The 23,308-nt window shown below is 64.5% G+C and overlaps 4 protein-coding genes across 5 annotated transcripts; 1 reads left to right on the top strand and 3 right to left on the bottom strand.

Annotated features, from left to right (window-relative positions):
• Positions 1-3,813: 3,813 nt before the first annotated feature.
• Positions 3,814-7,988, bottom strand: ISG20L2 (interferon stimulated exonuclease gene 20 like 2). Its single transcript, XM_030965456.1, is given in 5 exon segments — positions 3,814-4,696; positions 5,205-5,405; positions 6,705-7,189; positions 7,192-7,421; positions 7,773-7,988. Coding segments are annotated over 5 exon segments (1,098 nt in total). The 5' UTR covers positions 7,841-7,988; the 3' UTR covers positions 3,814-4,582.
• On the top strand, positions 7,538-12,171 carry RRNAD1 (ribosomal RNA adenine dimethylase domain containing 1). The gene is made up of 7 exons (XM_030965455.1): positions 7,538-8,000; positions 8,219-8,337; positions 8,707-8,994; positions 9,070-9,132; positions 9,437-10,134; positions 10,584-10,771; positions 10,862-12,171. The coding sequence occupies exons 1-7, from the start codon at positions 7,955-7,957 to the stop codon at positions 11,050-11,052; spliced, it is 1,593 nt and encodes a 530-aa protein (XP_030821315.1). The 5' UTR covers positions 7,538-7,954; the 3' UTR covers positions 11,053-12,171.
• Positions 11,118-13,843, bottom strand: MRPL24 (mitochondrial ribosomal protein L24). Its single transcript, XM_030965459.1, has 6 exons — positions 13,788-13,843; positions 12,710-12,900; positions 11,938-12,033; positions 11,744-11,847; positions 11,539-11,669; positions 11,118-11,459 (listed from the first exon to the last, which is right to left on the bottom strand). The coding sequence occupies exons 2-6, from the start codon at positions 12,887-12,889 to the stop codon at positions 11,323-11,325; spliced, it is 648 nt and encodes a 215-aa protein (XP_030821319.1). The 5' UTR covers positions 12,890-12,900; positions 13,788-13,843; the 3' UTR covers positions 11,118-11,322.
• An 834-nt stretch (positions 13,844-14,677) lies between these two features.
• Positions 14,678-23,277, bottom strand: HDGF (heparin binding growth factor). Of its 2 annotated transcripts, none has more exons than XM_030965292.1 (6): positions 22,858-23,277; positions 16,731-16,807; positions 16,506-16,644; positions 16,240-16,416; positions 15,076-15,246; positions 14,678-14,965 (listed from the first exon to the last, which is right to left on the bottom strand). In XM_030965292.1, exons 1-6 carry the CDS (start codon positions 22,942-22,944, stop codon positions 14,939-14,941), a joined length of 678 nt encoding a protein of 225 aa, XP_030821152.1. In that variant the 5' UTR covers positions 22,945-23,277; the 3' UTR covers positions 14,678-14,938. The 2 variants fall into 2 exon arrangements, with proteins under 2 accessions (XP_030821152.1, XP_030821151.1); XM_030965291.1 differs by having other exon boundaries at positions 14,845-14,965; positions 15,056-15,246; positions 22,858-23,275.
• Positions 23,278-23,308: the final 31 nt, after the last annotated feature.

The following is a 23,308-nucleotide window of genomic DNA, read 5'->3' as shown; positions in this document are numbered from 1 at the left end:
AGCTCCGAGGGATTTCCCGAGGTTTCTCAGCCCTGGGAACCGCCGCGGGAAGGGCAGGTTGTGCCGCGGGGCCGGTTCTGGGCAAGAAAAGCCAGAAATGGCGTTTCTGGTTCAACAGGAGCTCTGGAATGGAAGGAGAGAGGAATCTTCTCTGATTTGGGGTGAAAAGGCCTCGCAGAGCCCCCCGTGGCCCCCCTGCTCCTGGTCACATCCCCCCCGTGCCCCCAGAAGCTCCGGCCGGGCCAAGTCCCGGCTTGCCGCATCCCTAATCCCCTGAAGAACAGGATTTCTCACCGGGCTCTGACACAACCTCACCTGCAGCAGGGCACGGGGGCAGCCACAGGGCCGGGCAGCGCTGCAGGGGCTCGGGGAGGGGGCGCTGGGGAGGGGGGCCCTTCACTCTAGGTGCAAGTGCCTCCCCATCACTCTAGAGATGCAGGAGATGCCTCCCCGGGAATGGGGGAAAGTCGTCTTTTGCTCCAAAGCTGGGGGAAATGGGGGAAAATCATCTTCATTGCAAGGGGGAAAAATAATCTCCATTCTAGCGGGGAAAAATCATCTCCATTCTAGGGGGGAAAAATCATCTCCATTCTAGGAGGGGAAAAATCATCTCCATTCCAGGGGTGGGGGGGAAATAATCTCCATTCTAGGGGAAAAAATCATCTCCATTCCGGGGGGGAAATATCTCCATTCAGGGTAAGGTGGTGCAGGGGTTTGGGATGGGATCTGCCTGCAAACCCCCAGCCCCCCCGTGCTGGGTACCATCACCCGGTGGGGTGGGAGCGCCAGCCCCGCATCTGGCAGGGATTCTGCCGGGAAGGGCAGATGAAGCCTTTGCACCGCACCCTCCTCTCCCTCCCTCCCATCGCGGTGAAGGCCTGGCCCCAAATAACCCCCCCGGAGCGCCGGTCACCCCTGGGAAGGGCACGGATTCCCTGTGCGGCTGCCAGGGCAGCAGCCCCAGCTGGCTCAGCCTGCGGAAACATCCGGCACCATCCACCCCCCTTCCCGGCAGAAATCCTCACAAACCGCAGAAATCCCGAATGCAAATCCTGCGAGGGCTCCCCCAGCCCGGGCAGGGCTCCATCGCTGCCCCGGGACCCCCCCAAAATGCCATCGGTGCCCCAGAGCCCCTCCCGGGAGGATGGGGGGTTCTTGGGGATGTTCCCCCCTCCCCAGTGCTGGGATCCACCCCGGGAGGGGCTGCCGGGTGCCCTCACCCCACACAGGAGCTGAAGCTGTTTGGGGTCACCACAACTTGGGAGAGAACATGGGGGGCTCCTCTGTGTGGGGGGTGAAGCCCGAGCAAGGGCAGGTCACCGTTGTCCCCTCCCCACGTCCCCACAAACGCTCCGCAGCTGGCGGGACGCAGCCCCCACCCCCCGCCTCTGGCCACGGCCACGGCCGCTGCGGAAATGAAACACAGCTGGAAACACAGCTGGATGGCGAGCCCGAGCCCGGCCCGGCCCCGCGGCCGCTGCGACCCCCGGCTGTGCGGCGGGACGGAGCCCACGTGCCCCGGGAGCTCTGCTGGGCGGCCCCAGCGGGGCCCTGCCCTGGGCCGGGACCCTCACTCAGCTCCAAGACCCTGCCCTGGTTCTGGACCCTGCCCTGGTTCCGGACCCCTCCTCAGCTCCAGGACCCTGCCCTGGTTCCGGACCCTGCCCTGGTTCTGGACCCTTTCTCAGCTCCAGGACCCTGCCCTGGCCTGGGACCCTCAATCAGCTCCAGGACCCTGCCCTGGTTCTGGACCCCTCCTCAGCTCCAGGACCCCTACCCAGCTCCAGGACCCTGCCCCAGTTCCAAACCCTTAACTCCAGGACCCTCACTCAGCTCCAGGACCCTGCTCTGGTTCCAGACCCTTCCTGAGCTTCAGGACCCTGCTCTGGTTCTGGACCCTTTCTCAGTTCCAGGACCCTGCCCTGGCCTGGGACCCTCAATCAGCTCCAGGACCCTGATCTGGGCCGGGACCCTCACTCAGCTCCAGGACCCTGCCCTGGTTCCAGACCCTTCCTCAGCTCCAGGACCCTGCCAGTGGCCCTGCCGGCCCCAGACCCTCATCCAGCCCAACCCTGGGACCCCTACTCAGCTCCAGAACCCTGCCCTGGTCTGGGACCCTCACTCAGTTCCAGGACCCTGCCCTAGTTCCAAACCCCTACTCAGCTCCAGGACCCCTACTCAGCTCCAGGACCCCTACTCAGCTCCAGGACCCTCCCTCACCCAGGACCCTCACTCAGTTCCAGGACCCTGCCCTGGCCCCAGCCCCTGATCCAGCCCAGCCCCGGGACCCTCCCTCAGCCCCGGCAAGCCCCCCCCGGTCCAGCCCCATCCGGAGGGACCCCAAGGTGACATTGCAGCCATCCCCCTGACCCTGCCCCGCATCCCGCACCCTCCGGGGGCTGGGGCCCGGCCGGCTGCTTCTCATTTCCAGGGCCATAAACCCCTTGAACGCCCGGCCATTTATAACCGCTGTAAAGCCCCTAATCACCGCCAGAGCCAGCGCAGACACAAAGGCTCCCGCCTGCTCCTCCGCCCTCCCACCTTCCGCCGCGTTTTGGGGCTCGCACAGCTTTTCCCACCCCCACCCGGGCCGATCGGGGGGGATGAACCCCCAGAACCCCGCAAGCTCCGTGGGATGCTCGGCCGTTCGCTCTCCAGCACTGCGGGGGGATCCAAATCCCCCCCAAAAAATGAGGAATGGCCTCTCCTCCTGTACCCCAAAACCCTCCCTCGGGCTCCAGCGCCCCGAGCCAAGCGCAGCCACGTAAACACGAGGAAAGGCTGGAAAAAATGACGCACGGCGGGGGCTCGGGGCCGCGGCCAGCCCGGCGGGGGCGGCGGCGGGCTCGGCACCGGCACCGCTCCCGGTAACGGCAGCACCGGGGAGCCGCCGGTGGTGAGGGGAGAAAACGGGGTTCGGGGGGGTCGGGGAAGGGGCCAGCTCGGCCCCGGCAGGAAGAGGAGGTGGAGGAAGAGCAGATGGCGGAGGGTGCCGGGTGACGGTCCGGTAAGGGACCCCCCGCTCCCGCCCACCGGGGCCGGGGGCTCCTCCCGCCGCCAGCCAAGGGAAGAGCTCTTGAATCATTTCTTTTTAATTAGGATTTTGCACATAAAGCTTTCAGTTCAAAGCGCTTCCCGTCAAGGCTCGGGCGCCTTCAGGGTCCGGCTGCCCCTCCGGGGGTGTCCCCGGGCCAGCGCAGGGAGGGGGATTCACCCCGGGACCCCCAGGGTCGCTCCCGGGGCAGCGCGGGGGGCTCGGGCAGGATGGGGCGATGCTGCTCGGCGCGCCCGGCTTTATCCCGCCCCTTGCACGATGAGGAAAGTGGAATTTCACCACCCTAGAGCAGCTCCCAGAGCAGGGACTTTGCAGAGGGACGCGATCCCAGCTCCCGGAGCAGAACGGGAGTTTTTGCAGAGGGACGCGATCCCAGCTCCCGGAGCAGAACGGGAGTTTTGCAGAGGGATGCGATCCCAACTCCCCGAGCGGAACGGGCACTTTGCAGAGGGATGCGATCCCAGCTCCCGGAGTGGAGCGGGAGTTTTTGCAGACGGATGTGATCCCAACTCCCGGAGCGGAACGGGAGTTTTTGCAGACGGATGTGATCCCAGCTCCCGGAGTGGAGCGGGAGTTTTTGCAGAGGGATGTGATCCCAGCTCCCGGAGCGGAGCGGGAGTTTTTGCAGAGGGATGTGATCCCAGCTCCCGGAGTGGAGCGGGAGTTTTTGCAGAGGGATGCGATCCCAACTCCCGGAGCGGAGCGGGAGTTTTTGCAGAGGGATGTGATCCCACTCCGCAGGCGGGAGTTTTGCAGAGGGACGCGATCCCAGCTCCCGGAGTGGAGCGGGAGTTTTTGCAGACGGATGTGATCCCAGCCACAGTCCCGAGGCGGCTCCCGGCGCACACAGAGGTAGTTCGGGGAGGAGGAAGGAGCCTGCTCCACTCCCCACGCCCCAGAGATGGGGGCTGTGCTCAGGATGTCCCAGGGTCACTCCCGGAGCAGCAGCAGCCCCGAAGCGTTCGGGGGGTGCAGAATGCCAGAGACCCCTCTGGGGTTCCTCCCCCACGCCCTGGGGGTAGCGGCACAAGGCACGACAGGCTTGGGGACAGGGACATCGCACCTGGCTCCTCCTCCTCAGCCACGGACACGGCAGCGCCTCAGTGCTCACAGGAGCCTCGAGGGGCAGGACCGGGCTGGGGGTGTCACTGTGGGACCCCCCAAAGGCAGGACCGGGCTGGGGGTGTGTCACTGTGGGTGATTTAGGGGGATGCAGAAGCTGGGGGTGTCACTCTAAGCCCCCCAGAGGCAGGACCACGCCTGTTGGCATCACTCTGAGCCCCTCCAAAGGCAGGACTGGGCCGGGGATGTCACTCTGATCCCCCAGGGTGTCACTCTGAGCCCCCCCAGAGGCAGGACCAGGCCTAGGCCATCACTGTGGGTCCTCCCAAAGGCAGGACCAGGCTGGGGGTGTCACTCTGATCCCCCAGGGTGTCACTCTGATCCCCCTCAGAGGCAGGACCGGGTTGGGGGTGTCACTGTGGGACCCCCCAGAGGCCGGGGGTGTCACTCTGATCCCCCAGGGTGTCACTTGTGCTCCGGGTTCTGCTGCAGGTGCTGCTCCCACTCCTCCTCCACCACCTTGTAGAGCTCCATGGTGGCTCGGGCATCTTCCACCGAGGAGTGGCCGCTTTTCCCCACCTGTGGGCACAGACACAAAGTGGCCACAGCTCCCATTTTTTGGGGGGATGATGTACAGAGATTAGGGAGTGCAGGCAGCTGTGGGGTGGGGGGGGATGCAGGAAGATTTGGGGGTACAGGAAGCTCTGGGGGGTGCAGGGAGCTTAGGGGGGTACAGGGAGATTTAAAGGGATGCAGGGAGATTTAGGGGGATGCAGGGAGCTTAGGGGGGTACAGGCAGATTTGGGGGGTACAGGGAGCTTAGGGGGGTACAGGGGGATTTAGGGGGATGCAGGGAGCTTAGAGGGGTACAGAGAACATTGGGGAGGTGCAGGCAAAGCTGCGGGGTGTGCATAAAGGGAAAAAAAAACCCTGAGGCTGCAGGGGTTGAGCTGAAATGGAAAGGGAAACTGAGGCACGGGGCTGCCCTGCTCCAGGACTGGCAGCCATGGCTGAACTCAGGGTGCCTCAGATCTTTCCCCCTCCCCTCCCCACTGTGCCCTGGGGTGCTGTGGGGTGCCCAGGGTACCTGGATGTCCTGGTTGAGCAGGGCCTTGGTGAGGCGTTTCAGGGAGATGGCCACGTTCTCAGGGAAGCCAGCCCTGCGGTTCAGCAGAGGGATCTGGGACGTGTCCCTGGTCAGGGCTTTGGGGTGGCAGTAATGCAGAGCCTTGAAGTCGTTGTGGACGGCGTGGCCCACCACCACCTTGCCAGCCAGGATCTGCAGCACCTGCAGGACACGAGGAGGGTGAGACCCCCAGCAGGGCCAGCCCTGCTCTGCGGGAAGTTTCTGTCCCCTCCCCAGGAATGGGGGCAGGCCCACGGGGCAGAGTGTGGGGCTGGTGAAGTGTGGGGACAATCCCTGTGCCCCACGGAGCAGGCAGGGACAATCCCTGCGCCCCCCACATGGCAGGAGGGGACAATCCCTGTGCCCCAAAGGATAGGGCAGGGACAATCCCTGTGCCCCTGGGACAATCTCTGTGCCCCAAAGGACAGGGCAGGGACAATCCCTGTGCCCCTGGGACAATCTCCCCACAGGGCAGGGGGGGACAATCCCTGTGCCCCTGGGACAATCCCTGTGCCCCTGGGACAATGGGGGGAACTCATGGGCTGGGGCAGGGAGTGAGGGATTGCAGCACCACGGGTGGAGGGCACAGGGTTGCGATCTGCAGCCCAGGGGGCACAGGGATTGTCCCCATCTGCCCTCTGGGGCACAGAGATTGTCCCAGGGGCACAGGGATTGTCCCTGCCCTGTCCTTTGGGGCACAGGGATTGTCCCTGTGGGGCACAGGGTTTGTTCCCTCCTGCCCTTTGGGGGGGCACAAGGATTGTCTACCCTTGCCCTGTGGGGCACAGGGATTGTTCTGAGGGGCACAGGGATTGTCTCCAGGGCACAGGGATTGTCCCCTCCTGCCCTATGCGGCACAGGGATTGTCCCTGGCTGCCATGTGCGGCACAGGGATTGTCCCAGGGGTACAGGGATTGTCCCAGAGGCACAGAGATTGTCCCAGGGGCACAGGGATTGTCCCAGGGGCACAGAGATTGTCCCAGGGGTACAGGGATTGTCCCAGAGGCACAGGGATTGTCCCAGAGGCACAGGGATTGTCCCATGGGCACAGGGATTGTCCTGTGGGGCAGAGAGATTGTCCCAGGGGTACAGGGATTGTCCCAGAGGCACAGGGATTGTCCCAGGGGCACAGAGATTGTCCCAGGGGCACAGAGATTGTCCCAGAGGCACAGGGATTGTCCTGTGGGGCACAGGGATTGTCCCAGGGGCACAGAGATTGTCCCAGGGGCACAGGGATTGTCTCCAGGGACACAGGAATTATCCCAGGGGCACAGAGATTGTCCCAGGGGCACAGGGATTGTCCCAGGGGCACAGAGATTGTCCCAGAGGCACAGGGATTGTCCCAGGGACACAGGAATTATCCCAGGGGCACAGAGATTGTCCCCCACACCCCACACCCCCGTGTCCCCAGCAGCCCCCGTCCCCGTGCCCACCCCGCTCCGCGTGCCCGGGCAGGCTGACCTGCTGCTGCGCCCTGCGGAAGGGCACGGCCTGCGCCATGTGCCGCGGGCGGATGCCGCTCCAGCGGGTGCGGTAATCCACGACGGGCGCCTCGGGCCGCACGTAGCGGTCGTACACCACGTCCCCCTCGTAGGTGACGATGCTGCAGCGCGCCAGGGCGCTGGTGCGACCGCCGGGGCCCGTGCCCACCATCTCACAGTCCAGGGCCACCAGCTTGGGGGGCGCCGGGGGGGCCCCGACAGCCCCCCGGGCCTTGGCCTTGCTCTGAGCGGGGGCACCGGGGCCGTTCTGGGATACCGGGGGGGCTCCAAGGGCCGCCCCCCGGGCCTTGGCCTTGCTCTGAGCTGAAGCTCCGGTGCCGGTGGGGCCGTTCTGGGCCGCCCCCCGAGCCTTCCCCTTGGCTCCGGTGCTGTTCTGGGCCGCCCCCCGAGCCTTCCCCTTGCTGCCGGCGGGGCCGTTCTGTGCTACCGGAGAGCACCGGGGGTGGTGGCGTTGCCGTTCTCTTTAGGGCAGCGCCGGCCCGAGCGCGGTTTGGCCGCCGAGCGCCGGCCCGGTGCCGCTGCCGGGAGCTGTTTCTGCCGCAGGACCCCGCGGCGCTCCAGCTCCCGGCGCCGCCGCACGAAGCTCTGGTGCTTTCGGTTGCCCGGTTCCTTCTTGGCGCGGCGCTCCGGGGCGGAGAAGTCAACGTTGAGGATCAGATCGTCCATGGCGGGGCCGCTGCGGGGCGGAGAGGGGGATCAGCGGCGGGGCCCGGGGCACCGGGAAACCCCGGCAGTGGGAACCTCTGACCCCCGGGACCGGCAATCCCCGACCCCCGGACTGCGGCACCGGGAACTGCCGACCGCCGGGACTCCCGGTACCGGGTACCCCCGATCCCCGGGACCCCCGGTCCCTCAAATCCCCGACCCCGGTACCGGGAATTTCTGACCCCTGGGACTCCCGGTACCGGCAATCCCCGACTCCCGGGACTCCCGGTACTGGGAACCCTCGATCCCCAGGACTCCCGGCCCCGGCAAGCCCCGATCCCCGGTACCGGACACCCCCGGTTTCACCCATACCCCCGCTCACCTCCGCGCCCCGGAACCGGAAGTTCCCCGGGAACCACGCTGTCGGCCCGGTACCGGCAGTGACGTCATCCGCGCGCGCCGCGGCGGGAACTCGGTGGCGCCGGGCGCTGAGGGGCACGCACGCGGCCGCTCCGTGACGTGTGTGATGACGTCAGGCCGACGTCACGGAACATCGGCGACGACATGCCCGGTGTGCCGGCCGGGCCGGTGACGTCACGGGTGCCCGGGGGTGAGTGATGTCATGGCTCCGGGGGGCCTCTCGGTGTGGGGGGTGTGATGTCGCTGCTGCGTGACGTCACGGCGGGACGCGTTCTCGCGTGACGTCACTGCCCAAATGACGTCATGTGTGTGCTGAATGGCGTGGGCAGAGCCGGGGAGGGGTGAGAGTGCCAGGGTGGCCTCAGGGTGCCAGGGTGGCCTCAGGGTGCCATTGCTGATGTCCCTCAGGAGCCGCCGTGGCAGCCGCGCCCCCAGAGCCGCCATGGCAGAGCCTGGAGCAGCGCAGAGCCGCCGACATCATCCGCCTGCTGAGCCTCTACCGGCCCCTGCTCGACGCCTTCGTCATTGTGAGTGTCCCAGAGCTGTGCCCGGGCTGTGCCCCCCGGGCTGTGCCCACTGAGCTGTACCCACTGAGCTGTGATCCCTGGGCTGTGCCCCATGAGCTGTGATCCCTATTCTGTCCCCCAGGGTTGTGTCCCTCAGGTTGTGACCCCCTGAGCTGTGACCCCCGAACTGTCCCCTTGGGCTGTGTCCCCTGCGCTGTGATTCCCAGGCCTGTGCCCCCCCGGGCTGTGCCCCCTGGGCTGTCCCCTAGGCCTTTGTCCCTTGGGCTGTGCCCCCCAGGCTGTGCCACCCCCAGACTATGCCTTCCTCAGGCTGTGCCCCCCATACTTCCCCCCCATCTGTGCCCCCCATGCTGCCCCCTGTCCCCGCAGGATTTCTTCACCGAGGATCTGTGGTCCCAGCTGCCCCCATCCTGGCAGCCCGCCCTGGCCGGTGCCACCCCGGAGCAGCTGGCCGGGCTCCTGGGGGGCCGGGGGTGCCCGGGGGCGGCCTGGCCGCTGTCCCTGCTGGCCTTTGGGGCCGCTGCCCGTGCCCTGGCCTTCCCCCGGGGCTGCCCGGGATCGGCCCCGCGCCCGCCGTGCCAGAGCTCCCGCCTGCCCCCGCTGCTGCGCCGCCACGTCAAACCCAAAAAACAGCACGAGATCCAGCGCCTGGGCAAGGTGGGTGCCGCTCGCTGTGCCCTGAGCCCCCCTGGCTGCCCCCAAGAGCCCCCTAAGAGCCGCCCTTCCCCACAGCTGCTGCAGCGGCTGAGCCGCGCCACCGGCTGCGAGCGTGTGGTGGACGTTGGAGCGGGGCAGGTGAGAGCAGGGGGACATGGAGGGGGGTCCTGGGGATCCCCCAGCCCGGCTGAGCCCCTATCGCCCTCCAAGGGATCTCCCAGCCCAGCTGAGCCCGTGTCCCCTCCAGGGGATGCCCCCAGCCCAGCAAAGCCCATGTCCCCCTAGATGATCCCCCCAGCCGAGCTGAGCCCGTGTCTCCACCTAGGGGATCTGTGGGCCCAGCTGAGCTCGTGTCCCCCCCCAGGGGATTCCCCCAGCCTAGCTGAGCCCGTGTCCCCCACCATGTCCCCCCCCCAGCCCATCTGACCCCTGTCCCCCCCAGGGCCACCTGTCCCGGTTCCTGTCCTTCGCCCTGGGGCTCAGGGTCACTGCCGTGGAGAGCGATGCCCGCCTGGCAGCCCTGGCCGAGCGCTTTGACCAGGAGCTGCTGCAGGAGCTGGGTAAAACCAAGGGCCTGGCACACAGGGGAGCCCCCCCGTGCCCCCTGACCCCCCGTGCCCCCCAGCACATCCCCGGCCGCCTGGACCCCGCAGCTCCCTGGGGGGAGCTCCTGCTGCCCCCCGACCCGCCAGGAGCTGGCCCCGCTGCCCGCAACCCGCTGGGGGGCCCGGGGGGCTCCGAGGACGGGCACAGGGTGCTGGTGACAGGGCTCCACGCCTGCGGGGACCTCGGGCCGGCCCTGCTGTGCCACTTTGCCCGCAGCCCCGCCGTGGCTGCCATAGCCTTGGTGGGCTGCTGCTACATGAAGCTGTCGAGCGCCCCGGAGCATCAGCAGCACCCTGGGTACCCCCTGAGCGCCTCGGTGGCGGCACTGCCGGGCCACCAGCTGTCCTACCGGGCACGGGAGGCTGCGTGCCACGCTCTGGAGGAGTACCAGGCACGGCTGAGAGGGGGCAGTGCCCACCTGCGTGCCCACTGCTACCGCGCCGTGCTCGAGAGCCTGATCCGCACCGTCGAGCCCGGCAAGAGGCACCTGGGGCTGCAGCCCGGCAGGAAAGCACACACCCTGAGCTTCACACAGTGAGTCTGGGCATGGGGACCTCCTTGTGCATCCCCTGGTGGGCAACAGAGAGTCTGGGCATGGGGACCCCCTTCTGTATCCATCCCCTGATGGGCACCAGTGAGTTTGGGCATGGGGATCTCCTTCTGCATCCCCTGGTGGGCCCCAGTGAGCCCTTTCTGGGAGGTCTCCTGGCCCTCCATGAGTTGGGGGATGGAGGATCCCTTTCTGGGATGTGTCCTAGCCCACCATGAGTCTGGGGAGGGAGGATCACTTTTCTGGAACTCTTCTTGTGAGTCTGGGGAGGGGGAACCCCCTTTCACTCTTCATGAGCGGGGTCAACCTCCTGTGTCCCCTCCTGACCCTGCAGTGAGTCTGGGGAGGGGGGGAACTCCCTTCTGGGACCCTCCTCATGAGTTTGGGGCTGGGGGAGTCCTGCCTGGGACTGCCCTGCCCCCTTCCATGACAGATACGCCCAGCTGGGGCTGCCCCTGGCGGGACTGGACCCAGTGAGGGTCCCACTGGACTCGGGGGCTGTGGGGGCCATGCTGGAGCAGCAGCACAAGGTGGTGGCGTTCTGCACCCTGGGGCAGCTCCTGGCACCTGCTGTGGAGACCCTGATCCTGCTGGACCGGCTGCTCTACCTGCGGGAGCAAGGTGGGCATAGGCACAGATCCTCCCCCTCCTGTTTCCTCTCTCCCTGCACCCCTCTCTTTCTCCCAACTCTCCTTTTTCCCTTTTCCCCAGGTTTCCACTGTGCCCTCGTGCCCCTGTTCAACCCCCGGTTCTCCCCACGGAACCTGGTGCTGGTGGCTGCACGGACCCCGCTGGCCACAGCGCTGGCTGGGCTGGCCAAGGACACTGAGGGTGGGCACAGCAGCGAGGATGAGGATGTGGAGGAAGCAGAGTCCCCCAGAGAGGGGCAGAACCCCCAATAAACCCAGGATTTTTACACTCAAGGGCTGGCTATGAGTCGGTGCCACACCAAAAGCACAAACACAGCAAATTGAGGGGGTGTTTATTGCAGAGCCCACCTTGGGGGGCCCCACCTCCCCCAGTTAATACCAGGAGGATTTCTTGGCCTTCCTCAGGAGGCTCCCAGCTCTCCCAGTTAATACCAGGAGGATTCCCTCGGGGGGCTCCCAGCTCTCCCAGTTAATACCAGGAGGATTTCTAGGCGTTCCTCAGTGGGCTCCCAGCTCTCCCAGTTAATACCAGTAGGATTTCTTGGCCCGGCGTGTCTCCACAATGCCCATGGCATCCATGATCTCCTCCTCGAAGGTCTTCAACGACGGCCGGTATGTCTTGGCCAGCGCGTCCTCCTGTGACGTGTCCTTGGGGCCATCTGTGCGGGCAGGGGGACAATGTTGACCCCTCTGTGTGCCCTTCCCCATGCCCCCAGCCCCCTGTGCCACCCCTCTCACCGATCCACTGCTCGGGCACGATGCCGTCCTTGCGTGGCTGCGGGGGCACGGGCAGGATGCGGCCGCTGCGCAGCGACACGCGCACGCGCTCGCCCTCCTCCGTGAACCTCCACTCCACCTCCGTGGGCTTCCTGCGGGCACACGGCGTCGGTGACAGGCAGGAGCGAGGTGGGGTTCCCCTCAGCACCCCCCACCCAGGTTTTACCGGTCCTCAGGGTCCACCAGGCTGATCTGGCTGAGCAGCAGCGGTGCCTCGCTGGCGATGTAGGTGCCCGAGTACTTGGCGGTGCGGTTGACATAGCGATAGTGCTGTGAGGGGACACCATGGGGTCACTGATGGCCCTGTGGCCACCTCAGCCTCCCCAGGGCCTCCTGCAGCCCTCCCTGCTGCAGCCTCACCGTGTTCAGTCCTTCCACCACCACCCAGTTGCGGGCTTGCACCACCTGGCTGACCAAGCCCTGCTTCCCCGCGTCCTTCCCGGCCAGCACCTGCACCTGCGGGTGGGGAGAGGGGCACAGGTGTGTGAAAAACGCCAATCACTTGTTTTTAAAATTTGAAAAGTTTCATAGTAATAAAATGGTTATAAAAAATAGTAATACTATTAGAGTAATAATAATTTGGACAATTTGAATTAGGACAATATGAGAAAATAAATACAAAGAGTTACAGATGTCCAGGTACCTTTTTCTGGGCAGCACCAGCCTGAAAAAGGACCCACGTTAACAGAGGAATAACCCTTAAAAGCAACAGCCTGTTGCATATTCATACACCTCATACATGATGCATAAATTCCAGTCAAACACAGGATTCTGTCTGGTCATCATCTGAATCCTAACAGCACCTTCGAGGCAGGAAGAAGTTCATTTCTTCTGATAAGAAGGCAATAAATTCTTTTTCTCTGAAAGATTGAGGTGTCCTGTGACTGCTATCTCACTGCGAGTCCTTTCTTTAAAAAAACTAACCTACATAGCATCGTTTCTATTTTAACATTTTTTATAACCTAAAACTATATTTAACACACCACTTAAGAGAATTAATACAGCATTACTTTATAACAAAACACATATAATATTCATTTCAATATTTGCGAAAAGCCAATCATAAAATACACGCATTTTTCACAGGTGAGACCCCGGCCAGGGGGGGCAGCCTGGGGAGGGGAAGCCTCACCGTGTCACCCTTGAACACCTTCCAGTCGTCCTTGGCGATGGGTTCCACGAAGACCTTGCGGCGGCGCTGCCCCGGGGGGTTGCGGAGCCGGGCGGCGGTGGAGTCCGGGGGCCACGTGCCGTGCCGGTAGCCCGGGGGCAGCCGCGGCCGTGCCGCGCTCAGCAGGACCGACAGACGCATGGTGCTGCGGGCTGGGAGGGCAGGGGGGCTCTGGGGACACCCCTCATCCTCACCGGGGCTATGGGTGTCCAGCAGAGTCACCCCAACCCACCCAGAGCCCCCTCTGAAGGGGAGGGAAGCGTCTGGCAGAGCAGCCCCCCACAAATGGGATCCCACAACTCTCACCCCCCCTAACAGATCCCCACAGCCCAAAGGGGATCCAGGTACTGGCAGAGCCATCCCTTAACTACGGAGGGACCCAGGGATCCCACAGACTCTCACCCCCACCATGCCCCCAAAGGGGACCCGGTCCCCAGTAAATCCCCACAGCCCAGGATCCAGGTACTGGCAGAGCTCTCCCTCACCCATGGAAGGACCCAGGGATCCCACAGGGTACCCCCCACCCAAAGGGGACCCCGGTGTCCTGCAAAGCACCCTCTCCTTCCAAAGGGGACCTGCAGAGCCCCCCACGCCCCGACGAGACCCGAAGGCTCACACAGACACCTTCCCCCTTCCCCAGTGGGGCACAGGGCATCCCACACACGGGGAGAGACCCCAGCAAGGAGCACCCAGCGGTCCCACAGAGCTCATTCCCACACGGACACGGGCAGAGCCTCCTCCAGCCCCAAAGGGCCCCATGGATACCCCAGAGACCCCCCTGGCTCCCAAAGAGCCCCCTGGCTCCAATGACCCCCCGGCTCCAAAGGCCTCCCTGACTCCCAAAGACCCCCCTGGCTCCCAAAGAGCCCCCACCACCCAAAGGGAACCCGCAGAGCACACACCCCCTCCCCGCCGCCGGGAACGACACCTGCAGAGCTCCGGCCGCCCCCAAAGAGCCCCAAGCCCCGGCAAACCCCCCCAGCACCCCGGAATAGCCCCGCGGAGCTCCCTCGGAGGTCCCGGACCCGACCCCCCTCACCTGAGGGACCGCGCCGCTCCCGCGCTCCGGGGGGCGTGGCCAAGATGCGGGGCCCGCGGGGCACGCCGGGAGTTGTGGTCCTAGCGCGGGGCACGCCGGGAGCCGTAGTCCCGGCGCGGGGCACGCTGGGAGCTGTAGTCCCGCCGCCCCTCCGGCCCTCAGCCCCGGCCCACGGCGAGCGGCTGCCGGGAGCTGTAGTCCGGCCACGGCTCCATCTTCTGCCGCTGCCCTCCCTGCCCCCGAGGTTGGTTCAGGAGCAGGGGACGGTCCGTGATGTCCCCTGTGCAGGGAGCCAGGCATGGCCTAGTTGGCCCGGTTGGGCCTCCCCAGGCTGGGCTGTGTGTGTGGGACAGAGCGGCCAAGGACGGTCACAGCCCCGAGCCTGACACAGCTCATGGGGCGACTGGACACGGCCCTCAGGCACAGGATGGGATTCTGGGGTGTCCAGAGCAGGACTCGATTATCCTGATTGTTCCTGCTCAGGATATTCCACTGTTTCAGCATAAAACATGAGTGCTTGGACAATGCTCTAAGACACTGGGATTTGGGAGCATTTTGGGGTGTCCTGTGCAAGGACAGAGCTCAATGAGCCCTGTGGGTCCCTCCCAGCTCAGGATACCCCATAGTTTCATGATCCTACAGGTCAAGGAGTGTTTAAACAACGCTGGGATTTAGAGGGCAGCAGTGAGAGTTGATCCTTCTGTGTCTCATCCAGCTCAGGGCGTTCTGTGATCCTGCAGTTCCTATTTCAGCTCCCTCCAAACCCTTCCCTTGCCCCAGCCCCATCCCTCCCCATGGTCCATGTGTTGCCACAGGGGCTCTGGCAGCCCAAAGGGTCCCAAACCCCCCCATGCAGAGGTTCCAGGGGCTCACCCACATCCCACAGGCGCTTTTAAAAAGGCAAGATTCGCTTTTATTTCAAATCAACAGCTTAGCCCCGAGGAATCACCAACACAAAGCGTGTGCCCACGGCAGGGCAGGCACAGAGCGCTCGGGGGCAGGACCCAGCTGCTCTGCATTCCTCTCCTTTCTTTTCTTTTTTTTTTTTTTTTTTTTTGTAGTTTTTTTGTTTTCTTTTGGAAATTTCCTTGTCTGGAGCTCCTGGACATGACGAGCCGGCGTGGGGCAGCACCAGGAGCCAGGGGGAAGGATCAGCTCGCCAGGGAAGCCACTACAGGCTGTGGGGGGCCAAGAACAGAGCCAGGCTCTTGTCAGAACCCCCCAAAACCTGGAGGCTGTGGGGACAGGGCTCAGAGCACCCCCCTCACCTCTCCTTGTGGTCTCTGACCTCCTCCTTGCCCTCCTGCTTGGCCTCGTTGGTGGCCGGTGTGTCGGCGGCGGCGCTGTTCTTGTCCCCCTCTCCTGGGTTGGCTTTGGGCTCCTCCTTGGGGGCCTCTTCGTTGGCCACCTTCTTGTCCCCTTCCTGCCCCTCTGCATCCTTGGGGCGTTTGGGGGAGTCCTGGGGGGGGAACTCAGGTCAGCCCAGCTGCTGTCCCCAACATCTCCATCCTCTGTCCCCTGGCCCAAACACCCCCATCTCCAGTCCCTGTCCCAAACATCCCCATTCCTGCCCCCAAAATCCCCAGCCTCAGTCCCCAGCATCCCCATCCCCTGTCCCAAACATCGCCATCCCCAAACATCCCCATTCCTGTCCCACCCATCCCCATCCCCTGTCCCAAACATCCCCTGTCCCCAACATCCCCTGTCCCCAACATCCCCATCCCCAAACATCCCCATTCCTGTCCCCAACATCCCCTGTCCCAAACATCCCCTGTCCCCAACATCCCCATTCCTGTCCCCAACATCCCCTGCCCTGTTCCCAACATCCCCTGTCCCAAACATCCCCATTCCTGTCCCCAACATCCCCTGCCCTGTCCCACCCATCCCCAGCCCCTGTCCCCAACATCCCCTGTCCCCATCCCCTGTCCCAAACATTCCAGGTCCCCAACACCCCCATCCACTCTCCCAAACATCCCATCCTAATCCCTGTTCCCAACATCCCCCATCCCAAACATCCCCATCCCCTCTCCCCAACATCCCCATTCCTGTCCCAAACATTCCCGGTCGTCCCCAACATCCCCATCCCCATCCCAAACATCCCCTTCCCCTGTCCCAAACATCCCCATTCCTGTCCATAACATCCCCAGCCCTGTCCCCAACATCCCCTGTCCCAAACATCCCCCATCCCCATCCCCCGTCCCAAACATCCCCCATCCCAAACATCCCCACCCCTGTCCCAAACATCCCCCATCCCAAACATCCCCATCCCTGTCCCAAACATTCCCTGTGGTCCCCAACATCCCCATCCCCCATCCCAAACATCCCCATCCCCTCTCCCCAACATCCCTATCTCCTGTCCGCAACATCCCCAGCCTGTCCCCAACATCCCCATCCCCTGTCCCCAACATCCCCATCCCCACACATCCCCAGCCCTGCCCAGCCCCCCCAGTACCTCCAAAGCATCCTCAGCTTTCCTCTTGCTGGCTCCTTTCTCGTTCTTCTCCTTGCTCTGCTCGTCGATCACCAGCTTCCCCTCCTCATCACTGCTGCCCTCAGCGTTGCCCTTCTTGTCCCCGTCCCCCCCCGGCTCCCGCTCGGCCGCCTCGGGGCAGCTCTTCTTCTGGGTGGGCTGTGGGCAGGGGAGGGGTCACAGGGGGCTCCCAGGAGGGAGGAAAGGTGGGGGGAGCTGGGATGGAGCCCCCTCAGCTCGTGACCCACCTGGTAACCGGAGGCTTTGACCGTGGGGTTGTTCTCGATCTCCCACAAACCTTCGCTGAACCCTTTCCGCTTGTTGGGTTTGCCAAACTTCTCCTTGCACTCCTCGTAGGGGAAGAGGTCTTTGGGCCCCAGGAATGCCCTGTGCCAGGGGAAACCAGTGAGGGGTGGGAGCAGGGGGGGGTCTCACCTCTCCCAAACTCACTGTGAGCCCCAGCTCCCACTCACGTTTCGTGGGTCCCGAAGAAGAAGACTTGGTACTTATTGGAGGAGGATTTGACTGCAGCTTCTGGCATCTCATCAATCTGTGGAACACAAAGGATGGGGTGAGAGGAGAGGGCAGAGACCCCTGGGGCTCCTCAGACCCCCAGGACATCCCCTCCAATGTCCTGTTGATGGGCACAGCCCAGGAAAGGAAAATTCCTGGGGAATTCCCCCACAGTCTGGAGACAGAGCTGGCAGGAAGTGCTCAGCAGAACAAGGGGTGCCCCTGGTGTGGGGGCCAGCAGGGCTCCCCTTCTCTCACAAGCTCTGCTCTAGACCAGCTCAGACACTCAGCAAATTCAGGCTCAGACCCCAGGACATCCCCTGCAGTGTCCTATGGATGGGCACAGCTCAGGAAAGGAAAATTCCTTGGGAATCTTCCCCCTGGCAGTGGGATTCCCTTCCCAGCCCTTTCCTGCCAGCCCCAGCCCTTCATCAGCCCCTCCTGCACCCCAGGGGATGTGGTGCCTGGGTCTGGAGATGGTGCTGGCAGTCAGTGCTCAGCAGAACCAGGGGGTGCCCCGTGATGTGGGGGCCAGCAGGGCTCCCCTTCCCTCACAAGCTCTGCTCTAAACCAGCTCAGACACACTCAGCAAATCCAGGCAGTGCTGCCAGCAGTGCCACAGCTCCTCAGATGTCCCCAGGACATCCCCCCCATCCCTTCCAGTGTCCTATGGATGGGCACAGCTCAGGAAAGGAAAATTCCTTGGGAATCTCCCCCCTGGCAGTGGGAGTCCCTTCCCAGCCAGCCCCAGCCCCTCCTGCACCCCCGGGGGATGCAGTGGCTCTGTCTGGAGACAGAGCTGGCAGGAAGTGCTCAGCAGAACAAGGGGGTGCCCAGTGGTGTGGGGGCCAGCAGGGCTCCCCTTCTCCCACCCCTTCCCCCCCAATCTCTTATCTAGACCAGCTCAGACACACTTCAGCAAATTCAGGCAGTGCCACAGGCATCGCCCCCAGCCTGGGCCAGCAACAGGGACTGGGGTGCCAGGGGGGACACCCTGGCCAGAAGGGGGTCAGCAGACAAGGGGACAGCCTGGCAGGGCGCTGGGGTCAGGCAGCAGCCGGTGCCAAGCCCCAGGCAGGTGCTGCTCCACCGAGCGTGAATAATCCCGAGGCGCCGAGCGGGAAGGGAGCGAAAGCAACTCCGGCTGCTTTTTATAGCAGCTAAAAATAACCCCCCCTGCAGCCAGCAGCCATAAATTCCCCGAGAAAACCTCAAAGGGAGGTGGAAGGAGCTGAAGGAGGATGCGGGTGGGGGTCTCAGGGCAGGCGCCAGCACGTCACTGTCACCGGGCTGGACGGTGCCAGCGGGGACAGCCGGGGTGCCAGGTCCTGTCCCAGTGCTCTGCTGACTCATGGCACAACCTTCCCTCAGTCACCGTGACCCCCACAGCTTGCCCAGCCTCAGTGTCCCCAGCCAGCAGGGCTGGGGTGCTGCAACAGGGTGGATCTGGCCAAGAGTTTGTCCTGATTTCCTTCACAGAGCTGGGGATGGCACCAACGCTTGTCCCTGTGCCGAGGGGCAGACAGAGGGCATGGGGCACTGGGAGGGGCACAGGGATGTGGTGGAGGGTCAGTGTGATGTCCCACTCCTGGCCTGGGTGCTGTGACAGGGTGGACCTGGCCAAGAGTTTGTCCTGATTTCCTTCACAGAGCTGGGGATGGCACCAACGCTTGTCCCTGTGCTGAGGGGCAGAGTTGGCACAGCCCAGGGCACATGGAAGGCATGGGGCACTGGGGATGTGGTGGAGGCTTGCTGTGATGCCCACTCCTGGCTGGGACGTGCCTTTGTGCCATCCCCACTGCCCAAGTGTGGTTTGGGGCACCCAGGTCCTGCACCAGGATCCGGGGGTGTTTCAGGATTATCGAAGTGCTCCCACCCACAGCCCTGGGGCTCCTGGCACTGCCATGCCCCAATGGCACCGGGGGACACTCCAGGAGCGGGGACAGTCCCCAGCAGAGCCAAGGCCAGTCCCCATAGGGACCCTGGCCCATGGTGGCAGCTGGGAGCAGCAGCTCCATCCCTGCGTGGCACCGAAGGTGGAGGAGGGGATGATGTGACTCAGAGAGGTGGCCACCAGCTCAGCCCAGCCCAACCCGGCCCAGCCCGGCCCGGCCCAGCCCAGCCCAGCCCGGCCCGGCCCAGCTCAGCTCAGCCCAGCCCAGCCCAGCTCAGCCCGGCCCGGCCCAGCTCAGCTCAGCCCGGCCCAGCTCAGCTCAGCCCGGCCCGGCCCAGCTCAGCCCGGCCCGGCCCAGCTCAGCCCGGCCCAGCTCCCGGGGATGGCGGTTCCCCCAGGCCACGTTCCCGCAGGTCACCCCTGTCCCAGTGTGCCAAAGGCCCCATGAGCCCCCCCAGGCAAGGACACAAACCCAGAGCCTCCCCTGCCCGGCCTGCACAGGGACCCCACAGCCCCTGGCAGTGCCAGCGCCCTGCTGGAGATCCCCCAGCAAGTTCCCAAATCTCCTTCCCCGAGGAAAGGCAGCACGGGCAGCAGCTCCAGGATGGCTGCCCTGTGTCACCGTGTCCCCTACTCAGGAACCGAGGGGCTCCATGGAGCTGGGACCCCCTGGCAGTGGCAATGCCTGCCCAGCCCATGGATCTGCTGGGACCCCCTGCCCAGTGGGATTCCCTGCCCAGCCATCCCTGCCAGCCCCCCGGATAGGGACCCCCTGGCAGTGGGATCCCCTGCCCAGTGGGATTCCCTGCCAGCCCATGGATCTGCTGGGACCTGCTGGCAGTGGGATTCTCTACCCAGTGGGATTCCCTGCCCAGCCCATCCCTGCCAGCCCCCCATGGGACAGATGGGACCCCCTGGCAGTGGGAGTCCCTGCCCAGTGGGATTCCCAGCCCAGCCCATCCCTCCCAGCCCTTTATCAGCCCCTCGTGCACCCCCAGGGGTTGTGCTGGCTCTATCTGCAGGGCCAGGTGGGGATTTTGGGGCGCGGGGATACAGGACAGGAGGGTGGCACCCCTTTGGGGACACTGATAGCGCAGACAGTGCAAACCCACCCAAAAACCCTGGGCTGCCCAAACTGCCCCACGATGGCACTGTCACAGCCTGTGTCTGTCTGTCTGTCTGGACAGTGGCAGCAGACAGACACACGGCTGCAGTGCCAGGGTAAAGTCCACGGTGCCCATGTCTGTCCCCCTGCCAATGGCACCGGTGTCACAGCCCAGGGGCAACACCCAGGGGCTGGGGGGGTCTGCAAAGGGGCTGGGGGTGTCACAAAGGGGCTGGGGGTGTCCCCCAGGAAGGGAAGCTCTGGAGCGTGGCAGGGGAGGGACGGGCACAAACCCCTGAGCTGGACTCTGCCCCCGACCTCTGCTCTTCACCTTTGCCACTGCTCAGAGAGCACGGCTGGATCAGCCTGCCCTGCCCTGCCAGGGGGCTGGGAGCAGCCCCCTCCCCTGCCTCAGTTTCCCCGCTGCAGGACAAGGCTGGCGGCGAGGAACAGGAATTCATTAATTAATGGAATTAATCCCGTGGGTCACACACGGTCCATGAAGAACATGGGGGGCACACAGACTGGGTGGGGGTCCTGTGGCACCCCTGAGTCCCATGGGCGCCCCCAGACACTCCCCAGGGCTCCATCCCAGCAGCAGGCTGGACATGGGCACCAAATTCCAGAGGGAATGGCCCAGCAGGATCCTGACCCCATGGCACAGCCAGGAGAATGGGAGATGCTCAGGAAAGGGATGTCAGAGGTGCCAGGAGGGTGTCAGTGGTGCCAGGGGGATGTCAGAGGTACCAGGGGGGTGTCAGAGGTGCCAGGGGGATGTGAGGGGGGCCAGGGGGATGTCAGAGGTACCAGGGGGGTGTCAGGGGTGCCAGGGGGGTGTCAGGAGGGTGTCAGAGGCACCAGGGGGATGTCAGGGGGGTCTCAGGGGTGCCAGGGGGGTGTCAGGGGGATGTCAGGGGGATGTGAGGGGGATGTGAGGGGGATGTCAGGGGGGTGTCAGGGGGGTGTCAGAAGTGCCAGGGGGGTGTCAGGGGGATGTCAGGGGTGCCAGGATCCCGTGTGGTGCTCCTGCCTCATCCCCTGCCCTGCTCCCGGGCTGTCCCAGAGCTCTGTACAAAGAGGGGCTGCAGATCTGGCAGGGAAGCACCAACAACGAGGGTCTGCCATAAGGGACCGTGCAGAGAAGGGGTGAGGGGAAAAGCGAGGCAAGCATCATCCTCCAGTGCCAGCGACTCATCTCCCCACCCCGGTGCCTCAGTTTCCCCTCTGTTTAACGCTGCCCTTCTCAGGGAGAGGTTTCCACCGAGCTGCTGGTGCCATCCCCAGGGAACGGGCCAGGGGAACAACCCCACCCTCCTCCATTTCTCGCCCTATCTCTGAGCTCCAGCCACACCTGGCTGCAAACAAACACCCCATGGAACGCCACGCGTGGCCGGGTAAGGTTTCATCACAGCACCTGATTAGTCACGGGCAAGCCCTGCCTGATTAGTCACGGTGGGGAGAGCTGTGCTCCTAAACCCCCTTGGCCCTGGGGAGCCCAACCAGAGAGAGAGGGAGAAAAAACATTCCCGAGAGGAGGGAAAAAACCTCCAGAGAGGGGGGAAAACAACCCAGGCCCTGGGGAGCCCAAATAGAGAGAGAGGGGGAAAAAACCATTCCCTGCTTGCCCCAAAAATGATGGTGGTGGCCAAGTGATGAGATGAGTGGGGTGTGAAACCCCGACCTGGCATCATCAGCCCGCACCCCATTGGGATGGATGGGGGCAGCAGGAGGATGGGGGCAGCATCGCTTTTTTCCCCCCGAGGGAAGGAAGAGCAGGCGGTGTGGAAGCTCCCAGGGATCCTCTCTGTGGCTCCTCCTCGCAAAAAGCCGCTTTCAAATGCGCGTTGGGAGGGCCGGTGCCAAATCCGAGCGGCTCCCAACCCCCTCCCGGCCTCCCCGCCAGAACCCGACAAACCAAACAAAAGTTATTCAAATCCGCCAGGGGAAGGGGGGCACTGGGGGGGAATCCTCGGCCTTTAAAGCCCTATCGCCCCCATTCCTCCTTTTTTTTCCGCTCAATTTGGGGTTTCCAGGCAGCCCTCGGTGCCCTTTGCAGCAAGGCCGTGAGGGGAGAGTGAGTGTGTGTGTGTGGGGGGGAAACACTCCAAGGAAATTTTAAACTGCATCATCAACCGCTTAAAAATAACCAGCGCCGTGTTGTGCAGCCAGAGCTGCCCACGGGCCCCATGGCTTGGGGTTCATCCCGGGGGTCCCGGGTTCATGGCCCCCTTTAGGGACACCCAGGACCCTCTGGGGACACCGGCGGGGCTGGCACATGGTGGGGCCTGGACCGCCCCCCGTCCCTTCCCCCCCGTCCTAAGTCCTCAATAATTCTATCGATTTTCTAAAGCCAAACTCCCGGCGAGCGCTGCCACCTCTCTGGCACCCGTAAGGCCACCGAGAGCCGGGGGGACACGCTCGGGGCTCTGCCCGTTCGGTTGAACCCCCCCCCAAATCATCCGTGAAGCGCAGGGCGACCGAGCTGGCCCTTCCCGGGGGTCTCGCAGTGGAGCGGGAAGGGCTCATGGAGCGGCCCCACGTGGAGCAGGGACCCCCCGGTACCGGTACCGGGGGATGGAGGGGTCACCCCGGGCTGGCCCAGCCTCGTGCTGCGCTGCCCGGTACCGGGGGGTCCCCGCTCCCACGCGGTGGCAGAAGCCACGCGGTCTCCACCCGTGACACCCCCCCCGGTTCCTCCGGGAGAGAAATGAATAAACAGCACAAAAAAGGGCCCGGGGGGAGCCCGGGATGTTGTTTCCAACACATGAAACCCCCCCTAAAACGCAAAGAAATGTCCCGAAAGCGCCTCCGCAAGCCTCGGTACCGAATAACCCCCGAGTCCGCCGGGCCCGGCCTTACATAAGGAGCCGGCAAAGTTGGACCCCGGCCCCGGTGGAAGAGCCGGGAGGGGGGGGATCGGAGCCTGACCCCGGTGCAGACACACCCCCCACCGCCGCTCCGCTCCGCCGGGGCAGCCTGACCCCGGTGCGCCCCATCCCCCCGCGTTATGCAACGGGGAGCACCGGGAGAGCACCGGGAGAGCACCGAGGGGTCCCACCGCCCTCCCACCCCCTGCCCAGCTCCTTACCCGGGCAGGCCAGTGCGGGTAACCCTTCATCTTGGCGAAAACCAGGTCCCCGCATTTGTATTCCTTCTGCCGGTTGGACCGGGACATCTTGGCTGGGCTGGCGGCTCCTCCCGGGACCGGGGCAGCGGGCGGGGGGAGGGGGTGGGGGAGGGGAGGAGGGGGGGGTTACGGATGAACTTTGGGAGGCAAAACCCGGCCAGGCAAGGGATTAGCCAAATAAATATAAAAAAACCCTAAAAAAAAAAAATCAACAACAAGAGCAAAAAAAAACCCTCCCAAATTCGAAGGGGGAGAGGCAGCGGCTGCTCTGCCCCCCCCGGGCCGGGGTCAGCGGCGGCGCGGCGCAGCGGCGGAGGGCCCGAGCCCCATGCGGTTGTTTGTGTTTGAAATTCAATTGCTCCCTCCCTCGGCCACCCCCCCCCCCCCCGGCCACCCTTCCCCTTCCTCCTCC

The sequence above is a fragment of the Camarhynchus parvulus genome, chromosome 25 (genome assembly GCF_901933205.1).
Source record: "Camarhynchus parvulus chromosome 25, STF_HiC, whole genome shotgun sequence".
NCBI classification, from domain to species: Eukaryota; Metazoa; Chordata; class Aves; order Passeriformes; family Thraupidae; genus Camarhynchus; species Camarhynchus parvulus.
The sequence above is the reverse complement of the archived record's forward strand: the minus strand, read 5'-3'. Positions and strand labels throughout refer to the sequence as shown.

Excerpts from the sequence above, each read along its gene's own strand:
- RRNAD1 (XM_030965455.1), top strand. The coding sequence starts at position 7,955 with ATGCCCGGTGTGCCGGCCGGGCCGGTGACGTCACGGGTGCCCGGGG. Across the intron at positions 10,135-10,583 it reads CACACCCTGAGCTTCACACA|ATACGCCCAGCTGGGGCTGC; the intron begins GTGAGTCTGGGC and ends CTTCCATGACAG. Across the intron at positions 10,772-10,861 it reads GCTCTACCTGCGGGAGCAAG|GTTTCCACTGTGCCCTCGTG; the intron begins GTGGGCATAGGC and ends CCTTTTCCCCAG.
- MRPL24 (XM_030965459.1), bottom strand. The coding sequence starts at position 12,889 with ATGCGTCTGTCGGTCCTGCTGAGCGCGGCACGGCCGCGGCTGCCCCCG. Across the intron at positions 12,034-12,709 it reads AGGTGTTCAAGGGTGACACG|GTGCAGGTGCTGGCCGGGAA; the intron begins GTGAGGCTTCCC and ends CCCCACCCGCAG. Across the intron at positions 11,460-11,538 it reads CGTGCCCGAGCAGTGGATCG|ATGGCCCCAAGGACACGTCA; the intron begins GTGAGAGGGGTG and ends CTGCCCGCACAG.
- HDGF (XM_030965292.1), bottom strand. The coding sequence starts at position 22,944 with ATGTCCCGGTCCAACCGGCAGAAGGAATACAAATGCGGGGACCTGGTT. Across the intron at positions 16,808-22,857 it reads ACCCGCACTGGCCTGCCCGG|ATTGATGAGATGCCAGAAGC; the intron begins GTAAGGAGCTGG and ends TGTGTTCCACAG. Across the intron at positions 14,966-15,075 it reads AGCAGGAGGGCAAGGAGGAG|CCTGTAGTGGCTTCCCTGGC; the intron begins GTCAGAGACCAC and ends GGCCCCCCACAG.